At 43.6% G+C, this 26,079-nt stretch overlaps 1 protein-coding gene and 3 gene segments (V, D, J or C); all 4 read right to left on the bottom strand.

The window, feature by feature from the left end:
• Window positions 1–6,718: 6,718 nt before the first annotated feature.
• LOC131423810 (T cell receptor beta variable 20-1-like) lies at window positions 6,719–7,630 on the bottom strand. The segment is given in 2 exon segments: window positions 6,719–7,239; window positions 7,529–7,630. Coding segments are annotated over 2 exon segments (552 nt in total).
• Window positions 7,631–11,334: 3,704 nt separating this feature from the next.
• LOC131423809 (T cell receptor beta variable 20-1-like) lies at window positions 11,335–12,107 on the bottom strand. The segment is given in 2 exon segments: window positions 11,335–11,711; window positions 12,016–12,107. Coding segments are annotated over 2 exon segments (408 nt in total).
• Window positions 12,108–19,499: 7,392 nt separating this feature from the next.
• LOC131423808 (T cell receptor beta variable 20-1-like) lies at window positions 19,500–20,982 on the bottom strand. The segment is given in 3 exon segments: window positions 19,500–19,511; window positions 19,753–20,201; window positions 20,508–20,982. Coding segments are annotated over 3 exon segments (630 nt in total).
• Window positions 20,983–23,895: 2,913 nt separating this feature from the next.
• LOC124086122 (uncharacterized) lies at window positions 23,896–26,079 on the bottom strand. Of its 2 annotated transcripts, none has more exons than XM_058575743.1 (2): window positions 24,654–26,079; window positions 23,896–24,347 (listed from the first exon to the last, which is right to left on the bottom strand). In XM_058575743.1, the coding sequence occupies exons 1-2, from the start codon at window positions 24,943–24,945 to the stop codon at window positions 23,959–23,961; spliced, it is 681 nt and encodes a 226-aa protein (XP_058431726.1). In that variant the 5' UTR covers window positions 24,946–26,079; the 3' UTR covers window positions 23,896–23,958. The 2 variants fall into 2 exon arrangements, with proteins under 2 accessions (XP_058431726.1, XP_046290099.1); XM_046434143.2 differs by having other exon boundaries at window positions 23,897–24,350; window positions 24,654–26,078.

Genomic DNA, 26,079 nt, shown 5'->3' with positions numbered 1-26,079 from the left:
TGGATATGGACAGTGTGACTTTTAGGCTGTTTTTATTTTCTTCTTCTGTGACTGACTATTCTATTCTTTTAATAAAATAACTTACATATTATTTATTTGCTTTTTTTCCCCCCTTCATACCAGAGTTTGAACTCAGGTGCACTAGACCACTGAGCCACATCCCCAGCCCTATTTTGTATTTTATTGATAGACAGGGACTCATGAGTTGCTTAGTGCCTCAATTTTGCTGAGGCTGGCTTTGAACTCACTATCCTCCTGCCTCAGCCTCCCGAGCACCTGGAATTATAGGCATGTGCCACTGCACCCGGTTTATTTGCTTTTTAAACTTGTCAATTTCCCTCCTTCCTGCTCCGTTCCATCCTAGATAATGAGTCACTACTCTGTCACAGCAATCAAAGTTTCTGCCACATTTATCACATAGCAGCTACTTCAAAGAATTAAATGCTTGTAACAAATATGCAATACATACGCTATACAAATATGCAATATATATTCCTACTCCCAGTTAGCTTAAGAGATGGATTTTAGCTGAGAATTTTCTAGCCCATGTCCTGGTAGCTGTAACTTACTTGCTTTTCATTATAGTTCTTAGCATTTATATTAGAATGTGTAAAGTCTGTATTATTTGATACTGTATGTCTTTGAAATGTGTCTAGGGAGAATTATTCTGTTCATAGTTTCATATGACATTAGTTTTTCATTCTAACTCACATTGACATAGAATATTCTAGAGAATCAATTTTCACTACTATTTAATATTCCATTATATTAATTTTTTTGAATTCATTATCCATTCTTGAATTAATGGCCACTTCCCCACCTCTCAATTGTTTGTACTACTGCAAATGGTATTGTGTAACTGAACATGTCTCTGCATGCCTAGGTGCAAGATATTCTCTATTTCTGGGAATATAAAAAGTGTGCTTTATTTAACATGTTTTATTTAACTTTACAAAACATGACAACATGCTTTCCAACTGATTAAGTCAAGTAAATAATTCCACTAACAGTTCATGAGTGATTTCAAATGCTCTATATCTAGGACTACAATGACGATTCAGTATTCTTTTAATTTTGCTTGTCAGTTGGGTTAAAATTTTATCTCACTGTACAATATAGTTTCAGTTTTAACTTCTCTGGTTGCCAAGGATGTTCAAGATATTTATTGTATTTATAGGCTGCCAGTATTTTTTGTAAGCTGTCTTTTGCCTGATTAGCTACTCATTTTGGCTGATTAGCTATTATTTATTTGTAACTGTAACTGTTCTTTATATGTTGTGGATACTAAACCTTTTTCGCTGAATGTATTGCTTTTCAATTTGTGGCTTGTTTTCACTCTCTTCATGATGGTTTTTGTTCAATTTCTTAATTTAGTTGAATGTGCCCTTCTTTTCTTTTGGGTGTATTTTTTCTTATTCTTTACAAGGAATTCTCCTGTAACCCAAGTTTGTGAAGATATACTCCTTTGTTATTTACTAAAACTCTTAACATTTTGAATTTTGCACTTAAGCATTTAATCCATTTGTAATTTATCTTAGCCTATGCGGTGGGGAAGCCTTTTAGTACATCTTTTTTTGTGTGGATAACATTTGTCACAGGATAACTCATTGTATATTACATCACCCCTCATATATATGCAATGACAGCTCTGTTATATGTCAAATTCCTATATATGCATGGGACTATTTTTCATCTTACAATTCTTTTCCACTTGCCTATTTACTTATGCAACTTTTATTATCTTAAACTATAAAATAATTTGATAATTGGTAGGACAAATCACTTCAATTTGTACTTCATCAGTATTATCTTGCTATTCTTGACATTCTTGTTCACTTATAATTTTAGATTATTTTGTCAAATTTTGTGAAAAAAATCTTATGGTTTTGTAATATCATTATGTATATTATATTACAGAAATAAATGATATTACAGAAACAGGAATACTTTTCTATTGCATTCATTTGCTCATGATCACAGTGAATATCTCTACTTATTTCAAGGTTTTTTAAATACATTTTTAGACATATGAAGTAATAATTTATTAATTAAATTCACAAATATCCAGTAGAAAAATTGCTAAAGCCCAAAGGAAACCCCAAGGAAAAAAACACCAATAAAATTAAGGAATTCAGTAAACTTAACTAAATTTAGCTATTAATAACAACAATGCTTCTTTGTAGTGTCTGGATCTTTGGAAACAACCTTATCATCTAATAAGAATTACTTCCTTTTCCTTCTCATGCACATGGTTTTTCCTTGTCCTACTGGCTGCAAATACAATACATTGTAGAGTAGAAATGATGTTTCACTCATTTATGAATTGAACGATTATAGGTGCCAGATATGCAGTAAATGCTCTGGCAATTATGAAATGTAAGATTAATTTTGCTTCTTATGGGACCAACTGGCCTCTCAGGGTATTTTTGAAAATCATTCTTCTGGTCCTAAGCATCTCATCTGAAGTATCTTTAGTATCTAACAACTCTTTCCAGGTGAGTGTATCTGGGCTCTAAGAGCCACAGGCTTTTTATTTTTTTTAACAGAAAGACCCACATTGCCACCTAGTGGTGAGAGGGACAAACTCATCTGATGCCCCTTGTTCCTGGCTGCCTCTGCCCCACCTGAGATGAGTTGGTACCAGTTCCACACCTGGTTATAGCAATATCGAAGCAAGGCATCTCAAGTGCCTGAAGGAAATCAGGAAACAAGAAACACATGTGTATGGTGACATGACTCCACAGAACTGTTACCCTGTTGCACAGTGAGTCATTTAACATTGGTTGAAGGTTTATGGGTACACTTTGTCTTCTAAACCTTTTCTTGCCACCATTCAAGGTGACTGTGCTACTTGAGTCTCTGTCCTAAATTCTCTGCTCTTTGAATTGCATGCTCCATCAACAAGGGATCATGCTTCCAACCAGTCCTAAGCACCTCGCCTGAAGTATCCTTGGCAGCTAACAACTCTTTCCAGGTGAGTGCTTTAGGTACCAAAGGGTTTTTTTTTTTTTTTTCCTACAGAAAGACCCACATTGTGCTAAGTGTCTCCAATGTTTACTTCTCCTGCACATCCATTTTCTGAGTTCAGGACAGCCAATGGCTTTTTGCACATTTCTAGTTGGATTCTGCCTCAGAGTTTAATTTACCCCAATCTCAGAGTAACCCGTGATCCTCCTCATTTGGTCCTCCTAATCCATCTGCTGAAGGAGTCATATTCAACCTCAGACTCCACCCCCATCTGTTGCTGCTCATACCTAAGCACTTACCAAGTCTTTAGGTTGACTTTGTAAACACTGTGCCCTCCCTGTGCAAGAGGAAAGTACCTTTCTCATCCTCAAGGACAGGAAGTCAAAGTGCAGAGAAATCTGCACAAACAACCCTTGTTAGACTATTCCTATCTTCCTCACCATTTCTCCATTGACTTAACTGCCCTGGCCCAAGCCAACTGCCTTATCACAGTTCCATGATTTACTACTCTCGGTCTGATTTGGTACATAAGCGTTCAAGTTCAACTCCAACTACATATCTGGGTCTTTTTTCCTTTGAAGGATCCCATGTCATATAAAAATGTGTATCAAATTTGTTTACCTTTCTCCTGTTGATCTGTCATATGTCAGTTTAATTCTCAGGACTAGTGAAAAAAACCTTAAGAGGGTAGAGGTAAAATGCTGCCTCCTCTCCATGGTCCTTTATTTCTTCCCATGGCAGCCCAGGTGATCTGATTATTACCCAGAGATCTGATTAAGACAGAGGTCAAATGTAATGCTCTAGTGACTCCTTAAACTTAATGTTGAATTCCTTACCAATTATCTTGACTTGTAAGGCCATGGTGGTCCGATGTCTCCCTCCATCTCTCAGCCTCACCCTGTCCTCACCCTCCCTCACTCTACTTCTCCATCATTGCTAACTCCTTTCCAACCCTTCCAATCTCTTCTTTCCCTCCTGCCTGGAACACTTTGCACTGGCTCTTCCATCTTCCTTAAATTCCTTTCCTTGCATTGTCTTTCATTACCCATGGTCCCACTGAATTTACTCGAGCTCAAGTTGATATAAAGTGTTTAGGAATAATACTGAATGTTTTTCCCCATATTTTTTCTCAAAAGGAGGATACCCACTAAATATACAGTGTCAGGAAACATTTGATTAAGAGTCAGCTGCAGTAAATTAGCCACATTCCATTTTTCTTAGGTAAAAACTGAATGTTGCTGATTTTTAAAATAGTATCTGAGAGTAGTTTTCAGATAAAAGGCACACATATTCATGGGTATTCCACCACAGGTAGTCAAAAGTAGTCCAACTGCTTTTCATATTCCAATGGAAGAAAATGGCAGCAGCAGTTTGAAATCATCAAGGAACTAATCAATCTATCACCTTTAGGCACCTCCGATGTATGTACTATTGCAAACGTGTCAAGACTTCTGTGAGTCAGCCCCAGAAATTATTTTTTGAGCTATTGAATTGCAATGTCAGTTGTCCCATACAACTGGCATTTCAACCCAATTAAATCCTGTAAGATAAGATGTCAAGACAGAAGTGCGTGCTCAGAATAGGGGTGTGTGTTAAAAGACATTGAGGTCCTAAGGGACCTTGTCTCCCTCTAAACCTGTGAAATTCTCCGCATGGTGTCTCCATTTCTGGAGAACCAGATGCCTCCCTTAAGAGTGTGTGTGTGTGTGTATGCGTGTGTGTGTGTATTGTGGGGCAGGGAGGGGGAGACAAGCATCTGTCTTAAAGGTGAACTTGGATTTAAATATAACATAGCCCAGAGATAGAAAATTGAAAGAAAGAGTTATAATTAAAAGGAATTGATCATTTATATCATCAAATATTTGGAAGAAGTGTTATAGGATTTTATTTTGATGGCTATATTCCGAGGAGGACAGAACCAATTTGGATGGGTTATATTTGACACTATGGCCATATCCTCCTATGGTAATGCATGTGGGCAGCTGGCTGGGTCTCTAACGGTGAGCTGAAGTGCAGAAGGCAGTCTGGCCACAGCACTCATCCATGTCCACAGACACTGCAGTACCCTTCAGCTTAGTGTAGAGGGGGAATAACTGACTGCATGCGGCAGGCATGTCACCTCTTTCTGACTGTGTTTCAGGCCAGAGCCTTGAGTGCTCATGTCTTCCCGGTACCAGTGCTGAAGCGGGTGGTGGAATATTTAGAGCTATTTTGCTAGCTCTCTTCTTGAGGCTGAAAACACTGGCAGAGTAGGAGGCAGCAGTTTATGGGTTCTTGGTTTCCATGGCAATGAATACAGTCTGAGGGGACTAAACCTATTTAATCAGCAATGGCAAAATGGACCCTGTCATCATGTAGGTATAATGTGATCCATTGCTAAACTGGCTTTGTTAAAACAATTAATTGGGAAGCTATCATGGTTAGCAGATCTGAATTCCTGAGTTCTTAGGTTAGCAACCCCAAACCGAAGTCGGCGTGAATGGTCATCACCTAGGAAAACAAACCGTCAGCTCAACCAATCAGGAACTGCCAACTAGACTGTACCTAAGGTCTTTCCACGTTGACCAATCATGTGTTTTCTTTGTCTTGCTTCTGAGAACACCTTGTGAAAGCTGCCCGCCGGGTCTCCATGGACCCCAAACCACCTGGGATCTAGCACTGCCCAATCTGTGAATTGTTGTTGGGTGAAAACAACTCATCAACGTCTGTATGTGCTTTTATTCTGTAGCAGTTCCCATCCTATTTTAAGTCCCACTGTGGTCAAGGGCAAGATCTTATCTGCATGCTTTCATTTTCATGCTGAGCCCCTGCTCTCTGTGGTAAAGGCATTTACAAGGCGTGAGTCTGCTGGTTGGCAGAGCGTCCCCTGAGGGAAATCCACTGGGTGGTGGCTGAGCCACCTTGGTTCTCAGTAGGTAATGCTCTTCATCCTCCATTGTCAAGACCTCTAATCCTCTGTAACACTTTTACACATTCATTTCTTTCTCTCTTTTTTATGCTCAGAATTTAATCAGTCTTAACCTGTGATTCAAAACATGCAGGCCTTGCTTGTCAATGCATGGTTATTTACTTAAAACTAAACTATGGGCTTTGGAAATACCTCCCCTTCCCCACACAACAATATGAAAGACAGATGCTCAGTCGTTTCCTGGTCCCCTCTCTTCACATATTTACTGGACATATTTTCTTCTAATAAATGGTGCTAATGTATGTTGCTTATTTTTTATCGGATCATGCAGATTTGTTGGTCAGTATCATTTTTTGCTTTTCCTTAGGAAATGATTTCTACCTTCAGTGTTCCACTTATCATCTTCTACCTTCTGACAGAACATTCTAGATCTTTCAGCCATGTAACCTGAAGTCTTCCTTCTACCTTCGCTATTGAACTGTATCTTGAGAGCAGCTCAGCAAAACCTTCTCTAGGTGTTTCAGACATGCTCTGTAGATGCACAGGGAGTTCGCCTCCTGTGCTCTCTGTCTCTCCTCCTCCATCATCAATAACAACCTGGATACTTACAGTGTGTTGGATCTTTCGATAAGTAACACTCTCTGCCTGGTTGCTGCATAATTTCTCTCCATCTTGAGGGAACAGCATGGTGACATGATGGTGCTGAACAGTCACAGAGAGCCAGTTACCAAAGGAAACATAATAGAAATGTACAGCAATGTGTAGACGTGTCTACAGCTCTAGCTGTGGGATTACATGTATATTTATTAAAAACATAGGAACTTGGCAGAGTCAGGCAAACACCTAGGTCTTGAGATATGGGGGAACTTTCCATGTCAGTTGGTCACTTGATTCCCATTTTTCTAGGTCTAGACACACATGCTCCCAGAGTTCTAATTCACAGAAGCTGTGGTGTTCCTTCCCCAGGCTCCTCCCACAAGGCCCCTGGGGTCTTTGGTGGGGGAGGGCAGGCTGCTGCAACCCTTCTTGCCTAGGTCTCTGACTTCCACCCAGCACTGTGTCACCAGCACAGAAGTAGAAGCTGCTGTCTGTAGAATGTGCGTTGTTCAACATCAGAGATGCAAAGTTGAGGTTTGGGTGACTGATGGGAAACTTTTCCTTTTCAAAATCTTGTTCGTGGGTGCCCTCAGATCCCACATTAGAGGTTGCCATCAGGACAAAGCCCTGTTTGGGGAACTGACGGTACCAAAACACAGTTGAGGCCTGGAAGTCCACAAAGCGACACTCGATCTTCACAGAGGTCCCACTCTCACAGATGGCCCTGCTTGGATGTTGAGAGACATGAGCACCAAGCCCAGAGCCTGCTGAAACACAGGGACACAAGAGGCCAGCAGGACCAGAGTCAGACAGGACCCAGGACACTCAGCCTCTGCCATCACCTTTCCCCCAGCCCCTGGAGAATCCCTTTCTGTCCCCAAGCATCCTCTCAGACTCCCTGGGTCATAACTGGTACCTCACCCTGTACACTTGAGAAAGCCTGGACGTGCCCTCTCACTTTTAGAAGCACACATACTCCACAATGCCTGGCACACTTCACTCACACCAGCACACGCACACATACGCCCACTCTCCCAGGCAGGAGAAGGCTCATACTGGGCCCCAGAAGCAGCAGGAGCAGCAGCATCTTCAGCGTTGGCCTCACACCTCCTTCTCTGGGGAGGTCTGACCCTTCTTCCTCTTCCCAGCCCTGGAGGATGGGCGCCTGAACACAGGGTCCTGGGGTGCTCTCATCTGCCCCCTGGTGGTGATCCTTGCCAGTGATACAAGATGCAGCCTTAGCAAATATATAGTCGCTGCCCTGAGACCTAGAACTCTGGGATGATTCAAGCGAGTTTCTTAGGTGGAAAAGGGGACATGCATTTTACTCAATCCTTAGCTTTTTTATCCTATCTTCGAAGTAATCTTACCAAGACATCTAACAGCTGTAAATCGCTGGACTACAGGCCAACACTGCATTGTGAATCCACAGTGCCCAGAGCAGCACCTGGGCGGGAGGCTTGGTGCTTCATTATAATCAGGTTGAAGGCCCTTCTTATCTTCAAAAGTGCTCTTCCCCTCATGATCATTTCATGACAATTTCCCTCACATGTCAGTGGACTTGATTCCAAAAAAAGAAAAACATACTCATTTATCCTGTATGTCTTCATGTAAAGAAAGTTATGACAGTAATTAATTTATCATCATTTTACTGTAATGTAGATCTCACTAAGTACTGGCCAATGGAAATGAATTCTCGGTGGTGTAAGGAATGCTTTCTATTTGAACATACTGGGCTAGGCCTTTTAATGGACCAGTTTTGAGAAAATTTAGCAATTACCAAAAAAAAAAAAAAAATAATCAAAAGAGGGCTGGGGTTGTGGCTCAGTGGTAGAGCGCATGCCTAGCAGGCACGAAGTACTGGGTTCGATCCTCGTACCACATAAATGTAAAATAAAAATATTGTGTCCACTTACAACTAAAAAACAAATATTTTTTTTTTTTTAAAAATCAAAAGCAAACAAAATAACGTAGAGCTGAAAGTTTTTTTTCCCATAGCACTACACTTTCATTTGGAGAACAGCCTACTGGTTGTACTTTTACTTAATGTTTAGTTAAAGTTCTCTTGAGTGGGGAGCTTACAAAGGTAGAATTAAGACATGAATCATCTAATTATATTTGTGACATAATGAAAAAGATTTTTATCCTAAAAATAAAACTTTTGCATTACATCAGGGTTAATATATGTTCCTAAGGTCATCTGCACTGTCTTGTGACTGCATTTGCCTTTCCTGGTTGGCTGGGCCCCTTGGAATGAGGCCAGTTCACAATGTAACTACAGGGTGGAGCAAAGGAGTACTTGCTATGGATGGTCTGGGGTCCAGCTTTTGCTTTGTCTGGGAAGAAGAGGCTGGAACTGCCCTCATCAGAGCAAAACCTTCCTGTTTATTTTGAGAGGCACTCACTAGGTGTTTTGTTACTGTGCCAACTTAGCTAAGCAGCAAAAGAATTTCTGAGAATTTCCTTTGTGATTTGTGTAGGTCTGGCTTAGAGTTGAACACATGGAGAAGAAATGCATGAAAGTATTCAGGGAAAGTAAAATACCTGCCATCATTAAGAAATCATCATTGAGAGAGAGGAGGGGAGGGGAGGGGAGAGGTGGGGAGGGGGGAGGGTGGATGATGGGAAAGGCAGCGGAGCACAACAGACACTAGTATGGCAATTTGTAAATCAATGGATGTGTAACTGATGTGAATCTGCAATCTGTGTATGGGGTGAAGGTGGGAGTTCATAACCCACTAGAATCAAAGTGTGGAATATGATATGTCAAGAAATTTGTAATGTTTTGAACAACCCACAATAAAAAATTAAAAAAAAAAAAAAAAAAGAAATCATCATTGATCTGAAGCTGTGACAAAGAGGACCAGAGGTGCTGGGTTGGCTGTTAGAGCACTTGATGGGTACACATGAGGCCCTGGGTTTGAATCCCAGCACTGAATAAAAGAAGTTAATAAAGGGTGCCAGTGGTTCCAGTGTGTGCTGACCTTTCTCTACTTCACGTCCTACTGACCATGCTGACCACAAACCCCGCTACCAACGGGACACCCAGTCCCACAAGCCCTCCCTGAGAACTCATGGGGCAGTGCACACAAAGAGCCAGCCTCCTCTCATGGACTCCAGCCCCCGCCTCATGCACAGTCCATCCAGGGCTTTCGTGTACCTAACTTATCCCAGGCTCCAGTTTGTCCCCCATCACCAGACCTACTTAGAGTTTTTTTTTTTTTTTTTTTTTTTACCTAGCTAGTTTTGGATCTTTCCTAATCTAGTTTCTCCCCAAATTGTGTCAGGTCTGATTCCTAACATAAAATTTTTAGTTCTTCAGGCTGTGCTACTTAATTTTGTGTCATTATTGACATTGTCATATATAGTATAGACTAGTCATGGGCCAGGTCAAACATGTTGTTAACAGCCAGTATGTTACTAGTCCTCAGTTTTAGAGTATTTCAGTGTGACTTTGTTTCATAATTTTTTCTTCTTTTTATCCACGTGATGAGTTTTCTTGATGTCTGGGAGACGTTAGCGTTCATGAGAACGGTGGGGTAAGCAGACAGAAGATAGAGTCAGAGCTCTGGGATCACAGGACTGTGGCCCATGAACAGCCCTGGTACTGGGATCTGATAGCCCCTAACAGGGTTCTACTCATTGCCAGGACACATCTGCTTCCACGATTCTAAGGGCAAACAGCCAAGAATCATGCTCCACAGGGCAGAGGTAAAGTTAGATGTATCTCTGAGCTGGTATGTGCTAAAGATTTGCTTGAGGAAAATGGAATGTGTAGATAATGGTAAACATGGCTATCTATCATCATCATCGTGTAGGTGATGGTAAGCATCCCCTATTGGCAAGCCACTTGGTGGTGGCTGAACCACTGTGGTTCACTCTCTGGTTCTCACAGGTAATGCTCCTCATACTCCATCTTCAAGACATCAAATCCCCTGTAACCCTTCATGTATTATTTTTTCTCTCTTTTTTTATGCACAGAACTTAATCAATCTTTATCAGTGTCTCATAACAGGCAGGCATTTCTTGTCAATCCATGGCGATTTATCTAAAACTCAAGCATGGGCTTTTGAAACATCTCCCCCTCCAAACACATCAATATGTAACACAGATGCAAAGTGGTTTCCTTCTCCCATCTCTTCATATACATACTGGATACATTTTCTTCTTCTAAAAAAAATGAATGCCAATGCATTTTGCTCATTTTCTATTGGATCAAGCAGATTTGTTGTCAATGGAGAAATCATCTATTAGGAAATGATTTCTTCAAGATCCTGCCTTCAGTGTTCCAGTTATCTTCTACCTTCTGACAGAACTTTCTAGATCTGTCAGTCATGTAATCTTAAGTCTTCCTTACAGACTTCCTCTGGCTCTTGCACTATTGTAGCCTATTTCAAGAGAAGTTCAGCAAATCCTTCTCTAGGTATTTTTCAGATATGCTCTGTACCTGCAGAAAGGGATTTACCACAGCAGTGGATTTGTTTATGACTAACTCTTTCTGACTGGTTGCCTTCTGATTTCTCTTGATCTTGAGAGTATAGCATGCTGACAAGATAGTGCTGAACCATCCTCGAGAGCCATTTGCCACAAGAAACAGAGAAATGTACAGTCATGTGCAGAAATGTCTACAGATCTAGCTGTGGGACTTTACATAGACTCATGAAAAATATATGGAGAGCACGGCAGAGTCAGCAAAGATTCAGGTTTTCAAATACTTGGGGAATTTTCCATGTCAGCGGGTCACTTTATTGGACAAATTTTATTCCCATTTTTCTAGGTCTAGAGAAAAAACCCTCACAATCCTCCACACTCAGATTCTCTGTCCAACTCCTCTTTGTGGTTTTCCCTCCCCCAGGCTCCTCCTAGAGGGCTCCTGGGGTGTGTGCAGGGCGGGGGGGTGTGCGGGGGGGGGTGCGGGGGGGGGCAGGCTGCTGCAAACCTTCTTGTCTAGGTCTCTGACTGTCTGTAGAATGTGCGCTGGTCACCTCCAGAGATGCAAAGTTGAGGTTTGGGTGACTGATGGGAAACTTTTTCTTGACAAAGCTTTGTTCGTAGGTGCCCTCAGATCCCACATTAGAGGTTGCCATCAGGACGAAGCTCTGTTTGGGGAACTGACGGTACCAAAACGCAGTTGAGGCCTGGAAGTCCACAAAGCGACACTCGATCTTCACAGAGGTCCCACTCTCACAGATGGCCCTGCTTGGATGTTGAGAGACATGAGCACCAAGCCCAGAGCCTGCTGAAACACAGGGATAGAAGAGACCAGCAGGACCAAGTCAGACAGGACCAGGACACTCAGCTTCTGCCATCACCTTTCCCCCAGCCCCTGGAGAATCCCTTTCTGTCCCTAAGCATCCTCTCAGACTCCCTGGGTCCTAATCCCCCATCTCCCCTAACTGGTGCCTCACCCTGTACACTTCAGCCAGCCTGGATGCGCCCTCTCACTTTTAGAAGCACACACACTCCACAAGGCCTGGCACACTTCACTCACACCAGCACATGCACACACACGCCCACTCTCCCAGGCAGGAGAAGGCTCATACTGGGCCCCAGAAGCAGCAGGAGCAGCAGCATCTTCAGCGTTGGCCTCACATCACCTTCTCTGGGGAGGTCTGACCATGTGCCCCCTTCTTCCTTTTCCAGCCCTGGAGGATGGGCTCCTGAACACAGGGTCCTGGGGTGCTCTCATCTGCCCCCTGGTGGTGGTCCATGACAGTGATACAAGATGCAGCCTCCTCAAATATATAGAAGCTGCTCTGGGACCATGAACTCTGGAATGATTTAGCAAGTTTCTTAGGTGGAAAATAGGACACATATTCGAGTAGTAAATGCATTTTACTCAATCCTTACCTTCTTTGTCCTATCTTGGTAGTAATCATACCAAGACATCTCAAGCTGTCAATCACTGCACTACAGGCCCACACTACATTGTGAATCCACAGTGTCAGGGCAGCACCTGGGCTGGAGGCTCAGTGCTTCTCCATAATCAAGTTGAAGGCACTTGTCACCTTCCAACAAGCTCTTCCTCATGACCATCTCATGATAATTCCCTTCTCAGTGAATTTGATTCTTAATAAATACTCATTTATCCTGTATGTATTCAGGTAAAAAAAAGTTATGACAATAATTTATGTATCATCATTTTACTATTATGAAGTACACACAAGTATGAAATGAATTCTAGGTGGTTTAAGGAACATTTTCTATTTGAACATGCTGGTCTAGGTTTTTTAAAGGAATAGTTTTTAAAAGTCTAGCAATTAAAAAAACAATTAAAGAAAACAAAGAAACAAAAATACAGAGCTGAAAAGTTTTTCCCAAGCACCACACTTTCATTTTGCTAACAGCCTAGTGGTTGTAGTTTCACTTAATATTTAGTTATAGTTGTCTTGAGCAGGGAGCTTAAAAAAGTGGTATTAAGGGCTGGGGTTGTGGCTTAGTGGAAGAACACTCAACTCACCTAGCACATATGAGGCACTGTGTTCAATCCTCAGCACCAAATAAAAATAAAAGGTATTGTTTCCATCCACAACTAAAAAATCATTTTTTCAAAAAAGTGATATTAAGACTTGAACCATCAAATCATATTTGTGATATAATGATAATTTTTATCATAAAAATATGATTATTGCATTACATCAGTGTTACTGTCTGTGACAAAGGACATTTGCTTAGTCCTGTGACAGCAAGAGGCCCTGTTTGGTTGGGCCTCTTGGAATGGGCCACCTCACCAGGCAACTACTTCTGCAGTGTGGCACTAGGACTCCTTGCTATGCATGGTCTGGCCCCAGCTTTGTGCTTTGTCTGAGAAGAAGAAGCTGGAAGCCACCTGGATCAGAGCCAAGTCTTCCTGTTCATTTTGATAGGCACTCACTGTGGTGTCCTGTTACCTGTCAACCTAGCTAAGCAGGAAATGTGTTTCTGAGAATTTCCTTTGTGGTATGTACGGTTCTGAGTTGGCTTAGAGTTGATCTCAGGGAGAAAAAAAATGCAAAAAGTCTGAAGGAAAAATAAAATCCTTGCGTTGTTCTGAAATCATCATTGATTGAAGCTGTGACACAGAGAACCAGAGGTGCTGGGCAGGTGTCAGAGCACTTGACAGGTGCACATGAGGCCCTGGGTTTGATTCCCAGCACTGAAAAAAGAAGAGAATAAAAGGTGCCAGTGGTTCCAGTGTGCAGACCTTTCCCCACTCCACATATTGCTGTCCATGCTGACACCAGTCCTGCTCACCAGTGGGACACCCTGCCCCACCAGCCCTCCCTGAGAACTCGTGGGACAGTGCACACAAAGAGCCAGCCATCTTCCATGGATTCCAGCCCCTGCCTCTTTCAAGGTCCATCCAGGGCTTTCATGTATGTAACTCATCCCAGGCTCCATTTCGTTCCCCATCACCAGACCTAATTAGAATATTTTTTTTCCTAATTAGTTTTTGACCTTTCCTAAACTAGTTTCTCCTCAAGTTGTGTCAGGTCTGATTCCTATGATAAATTTTTTTATTTTTTCATGCTTGTGCAGGTTGATTTCAGTGTCATTATTGTCACTGCCATTCATAGTATCGATTAACCACAGGCCAGGCCAAACACGTTGTCAAAACCCAGTACATTATTAGTGCTTATTTTTAGAGTATTTCAGTGTGACTTTGTTTTGTAATTTTTTTCTGCTTTTTATCCTTCTTTTTGTCTTCTTTTTATCTTTTTCTTGGTGTCTGGGGAACTTTAATGTCCACATGAACCATTGGATAAGCAGAAAATAGCAGAAAATAGAATCAAAGCTCTGGGATTACGGGACATCAGCCCAAGAAAAGCCCTCTGATAGCCCCTAACAGGGTTCTGAATCTTTGCCCATGACATATCTGCTGCCAAGAATCAAAGACCATGAAGCCAGGAATTGTGTTCACAGGGCAGAGGTAAAGCATGATGTATCTCTCTCTGCTCTGAGCTGGTACATAATAAGATTTGCTTGAGGAAAATGGCAAGTGTAGATGATGGTAAGTGTCCCCTACGGACACACTTAGTGGTAGCTGAGCCACCATGGTTTTGCTCCCTGGTTCTCACTAGGCAATGCTCTTCATTCTCTGTTTTCAAGACTTCAAATCCTCTGTAACCCTTCATGTTATTTGTTTTTCTCTTGTTTTTTAAATGATAGAATTTAATCAATCTTGCTGTGATTCAAAACCTGCAGGCATTGCTTGTTAATGTGTGGTATTTGCTTAATACTAAACTGTGGCTTTTTGAAACATTCTTCCCTCGGTACACGCAACAATATGCAAGACAGATGCTCAGTCGTTTCCTTGTCCTGTCTCTTCACATGTTTCCTGGACACATTTTCTTCTAATAAATGGTGCTAATATATTTTGTTCACTCTTTATTGCATCATGCAGATTTGTTGGTCTGTGACATTTTTTTGCTTTCTCTTAGGAAATTATCTCTGCCTTCATTGTTCTACTTTTTATTAGCTACCTTCTGACAGCACTTTCTAGGTCTGCCAGCTCTGTAATATGAAGTCTTCCTTGCAGGCTACCTTCTGCCTTCTCACACTATGGAGCACTATCTCAAGAGCTGCTCAGTAAAACCTTCCCTAGGTATGTTTGATAAGCTGTGTAGCTGCAGACAGGGCTCCCTGCTGTGCTCTCTGGCTCTCCTGCTCCATCATCAACAACACACAGGAAATTCATCAGTGGATCCTTCTATGAACCCCTCTCTCTACCTGGTTGCCTCATGTTTTCTCTTGATTTGAGGGTCCAGCATGTGACAAGATGGTACTGAACAGTCTTAGAGAGCCAGTTGCCAAAGGACAGATCATAGAAATGTACAGTAACGTGTAGAATCACCTACAGATCTAGCTGTGGGATTTCACATAGATTCAGCAAGAACATCTGGCCAACATGGAAGAGCAAGGCAAAGATCTAGGTCTTCAAATATTTGGGGAACTTTCTATGTCAGTTGATCACTTTATTCCCATTTTTCTAGGTCAAGACAAACAACTCCAACACTCAACACAGATTCTTATCTAGAATTCTGTCCCCAAACCTATGCTCTCAAGTTCTCATTCGAAGGAAATTGTGGTCTTCCCTCTCCCAGGCTCCTCCTACAGGGCCCCTGGGGTCTGTGTGGGGGGAGGTACCGGCTGCAACCCTTCTTGCCTAGGTCTCTGACTTCCGCCCAGCACTGTGTCACTGCCTCCACAGAAGTAGAAGCTGCTGTCTGCAGAATGTGCGCTGGTCACCTTCAGAGATGAAAAGCTGAGGTTTGGGTGACTGATGAGAAACTTTTCCTTGTCAAAACCTTGTTCATATATGACATCAGAGCCCACATTAGAGAGTGCCATCAGCACAAAGCTCTGTTTGGGGAACTGACGGTACCATAACACAGTTGTGGCCTGGAAGTCCACAAAGCGACACTCGATCTTCACAGAGGTCCCACTCTTACAGATGGCCCTGCTTGGATGTTGAGAGACATGAGCACCAAGCCCAGAGCCTGCTGAAACACAGGGACAGAAGATGCCAGCAGGACCAGAGTCAGACAGGACCCAGGACACTCAGCCTCTGCCATCACCTTTCCCCCAGCCCCTGGAGAATCCCTGTCTGTCCCCAAGCATCCTCTCAGACTCCCTGGGTCCTAATCCCCCACCTCCCCTAACTGGTGCCTCACCCTGTACACTTGAGACAGCCTGGACGCGCCCTCTCACTTTTAGAAGCACACACACTCCACAATGCCTGGCATACTTCACTCACACCAGCACAAGCACACACACTCCCACTCTCCCAGGCAGGAGAAGGCTCATACTGGGCCCCAGAAGCAGCAGGAGCAGCAGCACCTTCAGCGTTGGCCTCACACCACCTTCTCTGGGGAGGTCTGACCATGTGCCCCTTCTTCCTCTTCCCAGCCCTGGAGGATGGGCTCCTGAACACAGGGTCCTGGGGTGCTCTCATCTGCCCCCTGGTGTGGCCCTTGCCAGTGATACAAGGAGCTTCCAACTTCCTGTGAAAGAACCATCTTGCTGGAGAAGGCCTCAGAGGCTTGCCAGGTCAACCTCCAGATGTGTAGAGGTGCTCTGAGACCCATACCACTGGGACAATTTCAGCGAGTTTCTTAGGTGGCAAAGGGGACATACTTTCAGGTAGTAAATGCATTTTATTCAATCATTAGCTTCTTGTGCTATCTTCAAGTCATCCCTTCAGGACAACTCATGGCTGTTAATCACTGGACTACAGGCCGGCTCTATCTTGTGAATTCTCAGTGCCCAGAGCAGCACCTGGGCTGAAAGTTCAGTGCTTCTTTATAATCAGGTGAGGGCACTTCCTGCCTACCAGTGAGCTCTACACCTCATGACCATCTATCTCATAACAATTCCCCTCACATTTCAGTGGACTTGGTTCTAAAAACAATGCTGGTTTATCCTGTAAGTCTTCATGTAAAGAAAGTTATGACAGTAATTAATTTACATCATTTTACTAAAATGGAGGTCACACTAGTAATGCCCATGGGAAATGGATTCTTGGTGATTTAAGGAACTCTTTCTATTTGAACATGCTGGGCTCTGTGTTTTAGTGGACCAGCTTTGAAAACGTCTAGCAATTACAAACAAAACAAAACAAAAAATTCTTAGAGCTGATAGGTTTTTTCCAAAGCATCACACATTTATTTTGAGAACAGTACTCTGTTTTTACTTTCATGTAATTTTTTTTTATAGTTCTCTGGAGCAGGGAGCTTAAAAGATTGAATTAAGACTTGAACCACCAAATTTTATTTGTGATATAGTAAAAAAAAGGATTTTTATCCTAAAAATATAACTATTGCATTACATCAGTGTTAATGTATCTGCTGAAGGGCATCTGCATGGTCCTGTGACTGTATTTGTCTTTCCTGGTTGACTGGGCCTCTTAGAATTGGGCCACCTCACAATGAAACTACCTCTGCACTGGGTAGCTAAGGACTCCTTACTATGGGTGATCTGAGGCCCAGCTTTGTGCTTTGTCTGGGAAGAAGAGGCTGGAAGTGCCCCCAGGATGAGAGCAAAAACTTCGTGTTCTTGTTGAGAAGCACTCACTGTGGTGTTCTTTTACCATGTCAACCTAGCTACACAGGACAATATTTCTGAGAATTTCCATTGTGGAATGAATGGTTCTGGGTTGGCCTAGAGTTGATCATAGGGAGAAGAAATGCCTAAAACTATCAAGGGAAAATAAAGTGCCTGTCATTCTGAAATCATCATTATGCTGTGAAAAAGAAGATGGGAGGTGCTGGGGAGGAGGTGTTAGAGTACTTGACAGGTCCACATGAAGCCCTGGGTGTGGTTCCCAGCACTGGAAAAAAAAAAAAAAATAAAGGTTGCCCGTGGTGCCAGTGTGTGCTGACCTTTCTCTATTCCACGTTCTGCTGTTCATGCTGATCCCCAGTCCTGCTCACCAATGGGACACCCTGCCCCACCAGCCCTCCCTAAGAACTCAGGGGGAATGGGGCACAAACAGCCAGCCTCCCTCATGGATTCCAGCACCAGCGTTGTTCACGGTCAATCCAGGACGGGGTGAACCTAGCTTATTCCAAGCTCCATTTTGTCCCCCATCTCCAGAGCACGTTAGAATTGTTTTTTTTTTAACTAGTTTTGTGGAACCTTATTTATCTAGTGTCTCCCTAAGTTGGGTCAGGTCTAATTCCTCTCATACCTTTTTTATTCCTTCATGCTCCTATTGGTTAATCTTTGTGTCATTATTGATACTGCCATACACAGTATGGATCACTCACATCTAAGCTAAACATGTTGTCAATAGCCCATATGTTACTAGGCCTTATTTTGAGAGTATTTCAATGTCAATTTGTTGTGTAATTTTTTTCTTCTTTTTTTTATATGAGATGTCATTTCTTGATGTCTGTGGAACTGTACTGTCCACAAGAACCATTGGGTAAGCACCCAGAAATTAGAGTCAGAGCTCTGGGATCATGGGGTCGGAGGAAGCAGGGGTAAAATGACACAAGAAGATCCCTCGTACTGGGTCTGAGAGCCCCTAACAGAGTTCTACCTATTTGTCCAGTACATATCTGCTGCCAGGAATCAAAGACCACGCAGCCAAGAATTTTGTTCCACAGGGCAGAGTTAAAGCGTGATATATCTCTCTCTGTTCTGAGCTGGTACATGCTATGGATTTTCTTGAGAAAAAGGCAATGCAGATGATAGTAAGCGTCCTCTATGGTCAGGCCACTTGGTGATGGCTGAACCTGCTCCATTTTGCTCCCTGGTTCTCACTAGGTAATGCTCTTCATCTTCCATTTTCAAGACCTCAAATCCCCTGTAACTCTTTCATATATTTGTTTTTTTCTCACAATTTTTATGCATAGAACTTAATCCATCATAACTTGTGATTCAAAACATGGAGACATTGCTTGTCAATGCATGGTTATTTATTTAACACTGAACTATGGGCCTTTGAAACTTCTCCCCCTCCCCACACAACCATATGCAAGACAGATGCTGTGTGGTTACCTAGTTCCATCCCTTCAAGTTTAAATGGATACATTTTCTTCTTCTAATAAATGGAGCTGATGTACTTGGCTCTTTTGTAAATTAGATCCTGCTGATTTGTTGGTTAATGTCATGTTTTGTTTCCCCTTAGAAAATGATTTCTCCAAGGACCTGCCTTCAGTGCTCAACTTCTACCTGCTGACAGAATTTTCTAGATTTGTCAGCCATGGAATCTAAAGTCTTCATTACTGGGTTCCTCTGCCTTCTCTCACTATTGACCGCAATCACAAGAGCAGTTCAACAAAATCTTCTCTAGGTATGTTCCAGATACTCTCTGTAACTGCAGCGGGGGTTCCCGCCTATGTTCTTTCTCCTGTTCATCATCAAGAACCCACAGGATACCTCAGCAGTAATTCTTTCTAGGAGTAACTCTGTCTGCCTGGTTGCCTCATGTTATCTCTTGCTCTTGAGAGTCCAGTATGGTGAGAAGATAGTGCTGATCAGTTGTAGAGAGTCAGCTACTAAAGGAATCCTCATAGAAATGTACAGCCATGTGTGGAAATGTCTACAGCTCTAGCTGTGGGATTATACAGAGAGTCAACAAGAGCATATGGACAACAATATGGTCGAGTCAGGCATCGATCCAGGTCTTCAAATATGGGAGAACTTTCCTTGTTAGTTGGTCAGCTTATTGGCCAAATTTATTCCCATTTTTCTAAGTCTAGACAAAATCCTCCCCACAACTGTCCACACCTCAATTATCCCTATATTTACATACATACAATACACACACACACACACACACACAATGCCCCTACATACATGCTCCCAGAGGTCTCATTCACAGAAGCTGTGGTTTTCCCTCCCCCAGGCTCCTCCCACAGGGCCCCTGGGGTCTGTGGGGGAGGGGAAGGCTGCTGCAACCCTTCTTGCCTAGGTCTCTGACTTCCACCCAGCACTGTGTCACCAGCACAGAAGAAGAAGCTGCTGTCTGCAGAATGTGCGATGGTCAACATCAGAGATGCAAAGGAGGCATTGGGGTGACTTATGGGAAAGTTCTTCTTGTCAAAATCTTGTTCGTAGGTGCCCTCAGATCCCACATTAGAGGTTGCCATCTGCACAAAACTCTGTTTGGGGAACTGACGGTACCAAAACACAACTTGGGCCTGGAAGTCCACAAAGCGACACTCGATCTTCACAGAGGTCCCACTCTTACAGATGGCCCTGCTTGGATGTTGAGAGACATGAGCACCAAGCCCAGAGCCTGCTGAAACACAGGGACAGAAGATGCCAGCAGGACCAGAGTCAGACAGGACCCAGGACACTCAGCCTCTGCCATCACCTTTCCCCCAGCCCCTGGAGAATCCCTGTCTGTCCCCAAGCATCCTCTCAGACTCCCTGGGTCCTAATCCCCCACCTCCCCTAACTGGTGCCTCACCCTGTACACTTGAGACAGCCTGGACGCGCCCTCTCACTTTTAGAAGCACACACACTCCACAATGCCTGGCATACTTCACTCACACCAGCACACGCACACACACGCCCACTCTCCCAGGCAGGAGAAGGCTCATACTGGGCCCCAGAAGCAGCAGGAGCAGCAGCATCTTCAGCGTTGGCCTCACACCTCCTTCTCTGGGGAGGTCTGACCATGTGTCCCCTTCTTCCTCTTCCCAGCCCTGGAGGATGGGCGCCTGAACACAGGGTCCTGGGGTGCTCTCATCTGCCCCCTGGTGGTGGTCCATGACAGTGATAGGAGATGCAGCCTCCTCAAATGTTTAGAAGGTGCTCTGGGACCATGAACTCTGGCATGATTTAGCAAGTTTCTTAGATGGAAAAGGAGACATATATTTGAGTAGTAAATGAATTTTAATCAATCCTTAGCTTTTTTATCCTATCTTTAAAATAATGGCACCAAGACATCTCAAGCTGTCAATCACTGCACTAGAGGCCCACACTGCCTCATGAATCCACAGTGTCAGGGCAGCACCTGGGCGGGAGGTTCAGTGCTTCTCCATAATCAAGTTGAAGGCACTTGTCACCTTCCATCAAGCTCTTCCTCTCATGACCATCTCATGACAATTCCCCTCACATGTCAGTGGTCTTAAGACTAAAAATACATGTGTTTACCCTGTGTGTTTTCAGGTAAAGGAAGTTATGACACTACTTTATCATGAGTTTACTGTAATGCAGGTCACACTAAGTACTGGTGAATGGAAATGCATCCTGTGTGGTTTAATGAACGCTTTCAATTTGAACATGCTGGGCTAGGTATGTCAATGGGCCAGTTTTGGAAAAGCCTAACAATTACAAATAATCAGAAGAAAACAAGCAAGACAAACAACAAGAAAAATGTAGAGCTGAAAGGTTTTTCAAAAAGAACCACACTTTCATTTTGAGAATAGCCTGCTGGTAGTACCACCACTTTGTATTTAGTAACAGATCTCTGGAGCAGAGAGTTAAAAAAGTGATATTAAGACACAAATCATCAAATCATATTTGTGATTTAGTGAAAATGACTTTAACATAAAAATTTAATCATGCATTGGATCCTTGTAAATATATCTGCGGCATGCCATCAGCAGGGTCTTGACTACATTTGCCTTTCCTGGTTGGCTGGGCCTCTGGAATTGGGCCACCTACTTCTGCATTGAGTTCCTAAGCAGTACTTGCCATGGATGGTCTGGGGCCCACCTTTGTGCTTTGTCTGAGAAGAAGAGGCTAGAAACCCCCCAGATCAGAGCAAAATCTTCCTGTTCTTCTTGAGAAGCACTCACTGTGGTGTTTGATACATTGTCAACCTAGCTACTCAGGACAATATTTCTGAGAATTTCCTTTGTGGTATGTATGGTTCTGGTTTGGCTTAGAGTTGATCACATGGAGAAGAAATGCCTAAAAGTATCCAGGGAAAATAAAATGCCTGCCATCACTGTAAAATCATCATTGGTGTGAAGCTGTGAAAAAGAGGATCAGAGGTGCTGGGCAGGTGTAGAGCACTTGATGGGTACACCTGAAGCCCTGGGTTTCATTCCCAGCACAGAAGAGAGAGAGAGAGAGAGAGAGAGAGAGAGAGAGAGAGAGAGAGAGAGAGAATAAAGGTGCCAGTGGTTCCAGTGTGCAGACCTTTCTCTACTCCATGTCCTGCTGTCCATGCTGACTACCAGCCTGGCTGACCAATGCTACCCCCAACCCATCGGCCCTCCCTGAGAACTCGTGAGGCAATAAACACAAAGAGTCAGCCTCCTTCTGTGGATCCCAGTACTGGCCTCATTGATGGTCCATCCAGGGGCTTCCTCTAACTGACTTATCCCAAGCTCCAGCTCATCCCCCTACCAGACCTCATTAGAATTTTTTTTTTTTCTAACTAGTTTTGGACCTTTCCTAATCTACTTTCTCCCCAGGTTGAGTCAGGTCTGATGCCTATCATGACTCCTTCTCACTCATATTGGTTCATTTTTGTTTCATTATTGACGCTGCGGTAGATAGTACGGATTAGCTACAGCCCAGGCCGAGCCTGTTTTCAGCAGCCAGTTTGTTATCAGTCCTTATTTGTAGAGTATTTCAATGTCACTTTCTTTTGTGTTTTTTTTCTTCTTTTTATCCATGTGATGACTTTTCCTGATGTCCTGGTAACTTCAGTGTCCACGAGAACCACTGAGTAAGAGTCAGAGCTCTGGGATCACAGGGAAGGTGGGTGGCACAAGAAGATCCCTGGTACTGGGGTCTGAGAGACCCTAACATGGTTCCACATCTTTGCACAGGACACATCAGCTGCCAGGAATCAAAGGCCATGCAGCCAAGAATCCTGTCCCACAGGGCAGAGGTAAAGCATGGTGTGTCTCTTTCTGCTCTGAGTCGGTACATGCTAAAGATTTGCTTTGGGGAAATGGCAAGTGTGGACGATGGAAAACATGGCTATTTATCATCATCATCAGATGATGGTCAGCATCCTAAATGGACAAGCCACTAGATGGTGGCTGAACCACTTGTGATTCTGCTCCCCATTTCTCACAAGTTAATGTTTTTCATCCCCCATTTACAAGACCTCAAATCCTATGTAAACCTTTCATATATTTGATTTTTTTCCCTCTTTTTATGCATAGGACTTAATCAATCTTAACCTGTGATTTAAACATGCAGGCATTGCTTGTCAATGCATGGTTATTTACCTAATACTAAACTGTGGGCCTTTGAAACATTTCCCCGCCCCACACAATCATATGCGAGACAGATGTGTGTGGTCCCCTTGTCCCATCTCTTCACATGTTTACTGGACAAAATTTTTTGATCTCATAAATGGATACCAACGTAGTTTGCTTTTTAAAATCAGATCCTGCGGATTTGTTGGTCAATGTCATATTGGTTTGCTCTTAGAAAACGATTTCTCCAAGGCCCTGCCTTCACTGCTCAACTGGTCATCTTCTACCTTCTGACAGAACTTTGTAGATCTGTCAGCCGTGAAATCTTCAGTCTTCATTACAGGGTTCCTCTGCCTTCTCTCACTATCGACCCCAATCCCAAGAACAGCTCAGCAAAACCTTCTCTGGGTATGTTTCAGATACACTCTGTACCTGCAGACGGGTTTTACCTCAGCAGTGGATCCCTCTATGAGTAACTCTCTCTGTCTGGTTGCCTCATGACTTCTCTTGGTCTTGAGGGTCCAGCATGGTGACAAGATCATGCTGAACAGCCCTAGAGAGCCAGCTAACAAAGGAAACACCGTGGAAATGTACTGCAATGTGTAGAATGTCTACAGCTCTAGCTGTGGGATCACATGTACATTGATCAAGAACGTATGTTAGAGTTAGGCAACGATCCAGCTCTTCAAATATAGGAGAGTTTTCTGTATGAGTTGGTCACTTTATTGGCCAAATTTTATTCCCATTTTTCTAGGTCTAGACAAAATCTCCCCCACAACCATCCACACAGATTCTCTGTCTACACACACACACACACACACACACACACACACACACAAACTCCCAGTGGTCTCAGAGAAGCTGCGGTTTCCCTCCCCCAGGCTCCTCCTACAGGGCCCCTGGGGTCTGTGGGGGAGGGCCAGGCTGCTGCAACCCTTCTTGCCTAGGTCTCTGACTTCCACCCAGTGCTGTGTCACTGCCTGCACAGAAGTAGAAGCTGCTGTTTGTAGAATGTGCGCTGGTCACCTCCAGAGATGCAAAGGAGGCATTGGGGTGACTGATGGGAAAGTTTTCCTTGACAAAATCTTGTTCGTAGGTGCCCTCAGATCCCACATTAGAGGTTGCCATCAGGACGAAGCTCTGTTTGGGGAACTGACGGTACCAAAACACAGTTAGGGCCTGGATGTCCACAAAGTGACACTCGATCTTCACAGAGGTCCCACTCTTACAGATGGCCCTGCTTGGATGTTGAGTGACATGAGCACCAAGCCCAGAGCCTGCTGAAACACAGGGACAGAAGAGGCCAGCAGGACCAAGTCACACAGGACCCAGGACACTCAGCCTCTGCCATCACCTTTCCCCCAGCCCCTGGAGAATCCCTGTCTGTCCCCAAGCATCCTCTGACTTGCTGGGTCATAATCCCCCATCTCCCCTAACTGGTGCCTCACCCTGTACACTTCAGACAGCCTGGACGCACCCTCTCACTTTTAGAAGCACACACACTCCACAATGCCTGGCACACTTCACTCACATCATCACACGCACACACACTCCCACTCTCCCAGGCAGGAGAAGGCTCATACTGGGCCCCAGAAGCAGCAGGAGCAGCAGCATCTTCAGCGTTGGCCTCACACCTCCTTCTCTGGGGAGGTCTGACCATGTGCCCCCTTCTTCCTTTTCCCAGCCCTGGAGGATGGGCGCCTGAACACAGGGTCCTGGGGTGCTCTCATCTGCCCCCTGGTGGTGGACTTTCATAGTGATACAAGATGCAGCCTTCTCAAATGTATAGAAGATGCTCTGAGACGTAGAACTCTGTAATGATTTAATAGAGTTTCTTAGGAGCCCAAGGGACATACATTTGGGCAGTAAGTGCATTTGCCTCAATATTTAGCTTCTATGTCTTATATTCAAAGTAATAGCACCAGGGCAACTCATGGCTGAACTTGCTGGGCTAGGTGTTTTAATGGACCAGTTTTGAAAAAGTCTAGCAATTATAAAAAAATTAGAAGGAAAGAAACAAACCAACAACAACAACAAAAATGGAGCTGAAAGTTTTTTTTTCCCCAATGCACCACACTTTCATTTCTGTAACAGCGTACTGTCATATTGTGACACAGTGAAATTTTTTTATCAAAAAATTTAAGTGTTGCATTGCATCAGTGTTAACGTATGCTCTTAAGGGCATCTGCATGGTACTGTGACTGCATTTGCCTTTCCTGGTTGGCTGGGCCTCTTGGAATGGCGCCTCTTCACAATGTAACTATCTTGGTAATGATTTCCTAGGAGTACTTGCTATGATGGTCTGGGGCCCAGCTTTGTGCTTTTTCTGGGAAGAAGAGGCTAGAAACCCCCCAGATCAGAGCAAAATCTTCCTGTTGTTTTTGAGAAGCACTCACTGTGGTGTTTGATACATTGTCAACCTAGCTAAGCAGGATTATATTTCTGAGAATTTCATTTGTGGTATGTACGGTTCTGGGTGAAGCAATGTCTAAAAGTATCCAGGGAAAATCAAATGCCTGCTATCACTCTAAAATCACCATTGATGTGAAGCTGTGAAAAAGAGGATCAGAGGTGCTGGGCAGGTACACATGAGGCCCTGGGTTCGATTCCCAGCACTGTAAAAAAGAAGAGCATAAAGGGTGTCAGTGGTTCCAGTGTGTGCTGACCTTTCTCTACTTCACGTCCTGCTTTCCATGCTGACCACCAGCCTGCCTGACCAATGGGATCCCCAGCCCCACAAGCCCTCCCTGAGAACTCATAGGACAGTGGACACTAAGAGCCAGCCTCCTCCATGGATTCCAGCACTGGTCTCATTCATGGTCCATCAGGGGCTCAGGTGTACCTAGCTTACCCCAAGCTCTTGTTCATCCTCATCACCAGACATAGTGAGAATCTGTTTTCCAACTAGTGTTTTTTACCTTTCCTTATCTGGTTCTCCTATGTTGTGTCCGTTATGATTCCTAACATAAAGTTTTTATTCCTTCATGCTTATATTGATTAATTTTTTGT

Source organism: Marmota monax, unplaced genomic scaffold, assembly GCF_021218885.2.
Source record: "Marmota monax isolate L192 unplaced genomic scaffold, Marmota_monax_Labrador192_F-V1.1 WCK01_AAM20220418_F8-fsc00122, whole genome shotgun sequence".
Taxonomy (NCBI): Eukaryota; Metazoa; Chordata; class Mammalia; order Rodentia; family Sciuridae; genus Marmota; species Marmota monax.
This window is presented reverse-complemented; position numbering and strand designations above follow the sequence as displayed.

Bases quoted from the DNA above. Each gene is read 5' to 3' on its own strand.
- LOC124086122 (XM_046434143.2), bottom strand. From the start codon at position 24,945: ATGCACTTACTGCCCAAATGTATGTCCCTTGGGCTCCTAAGAAACTCT. The intron at 24,351-24,653 runs GTATGAGCCTTC...CCTGTGTTTCAG, and splicing joins CCTGCTGCTTCTGGGGCCCA to CAGGCTCTGGGCTTGGTGCT.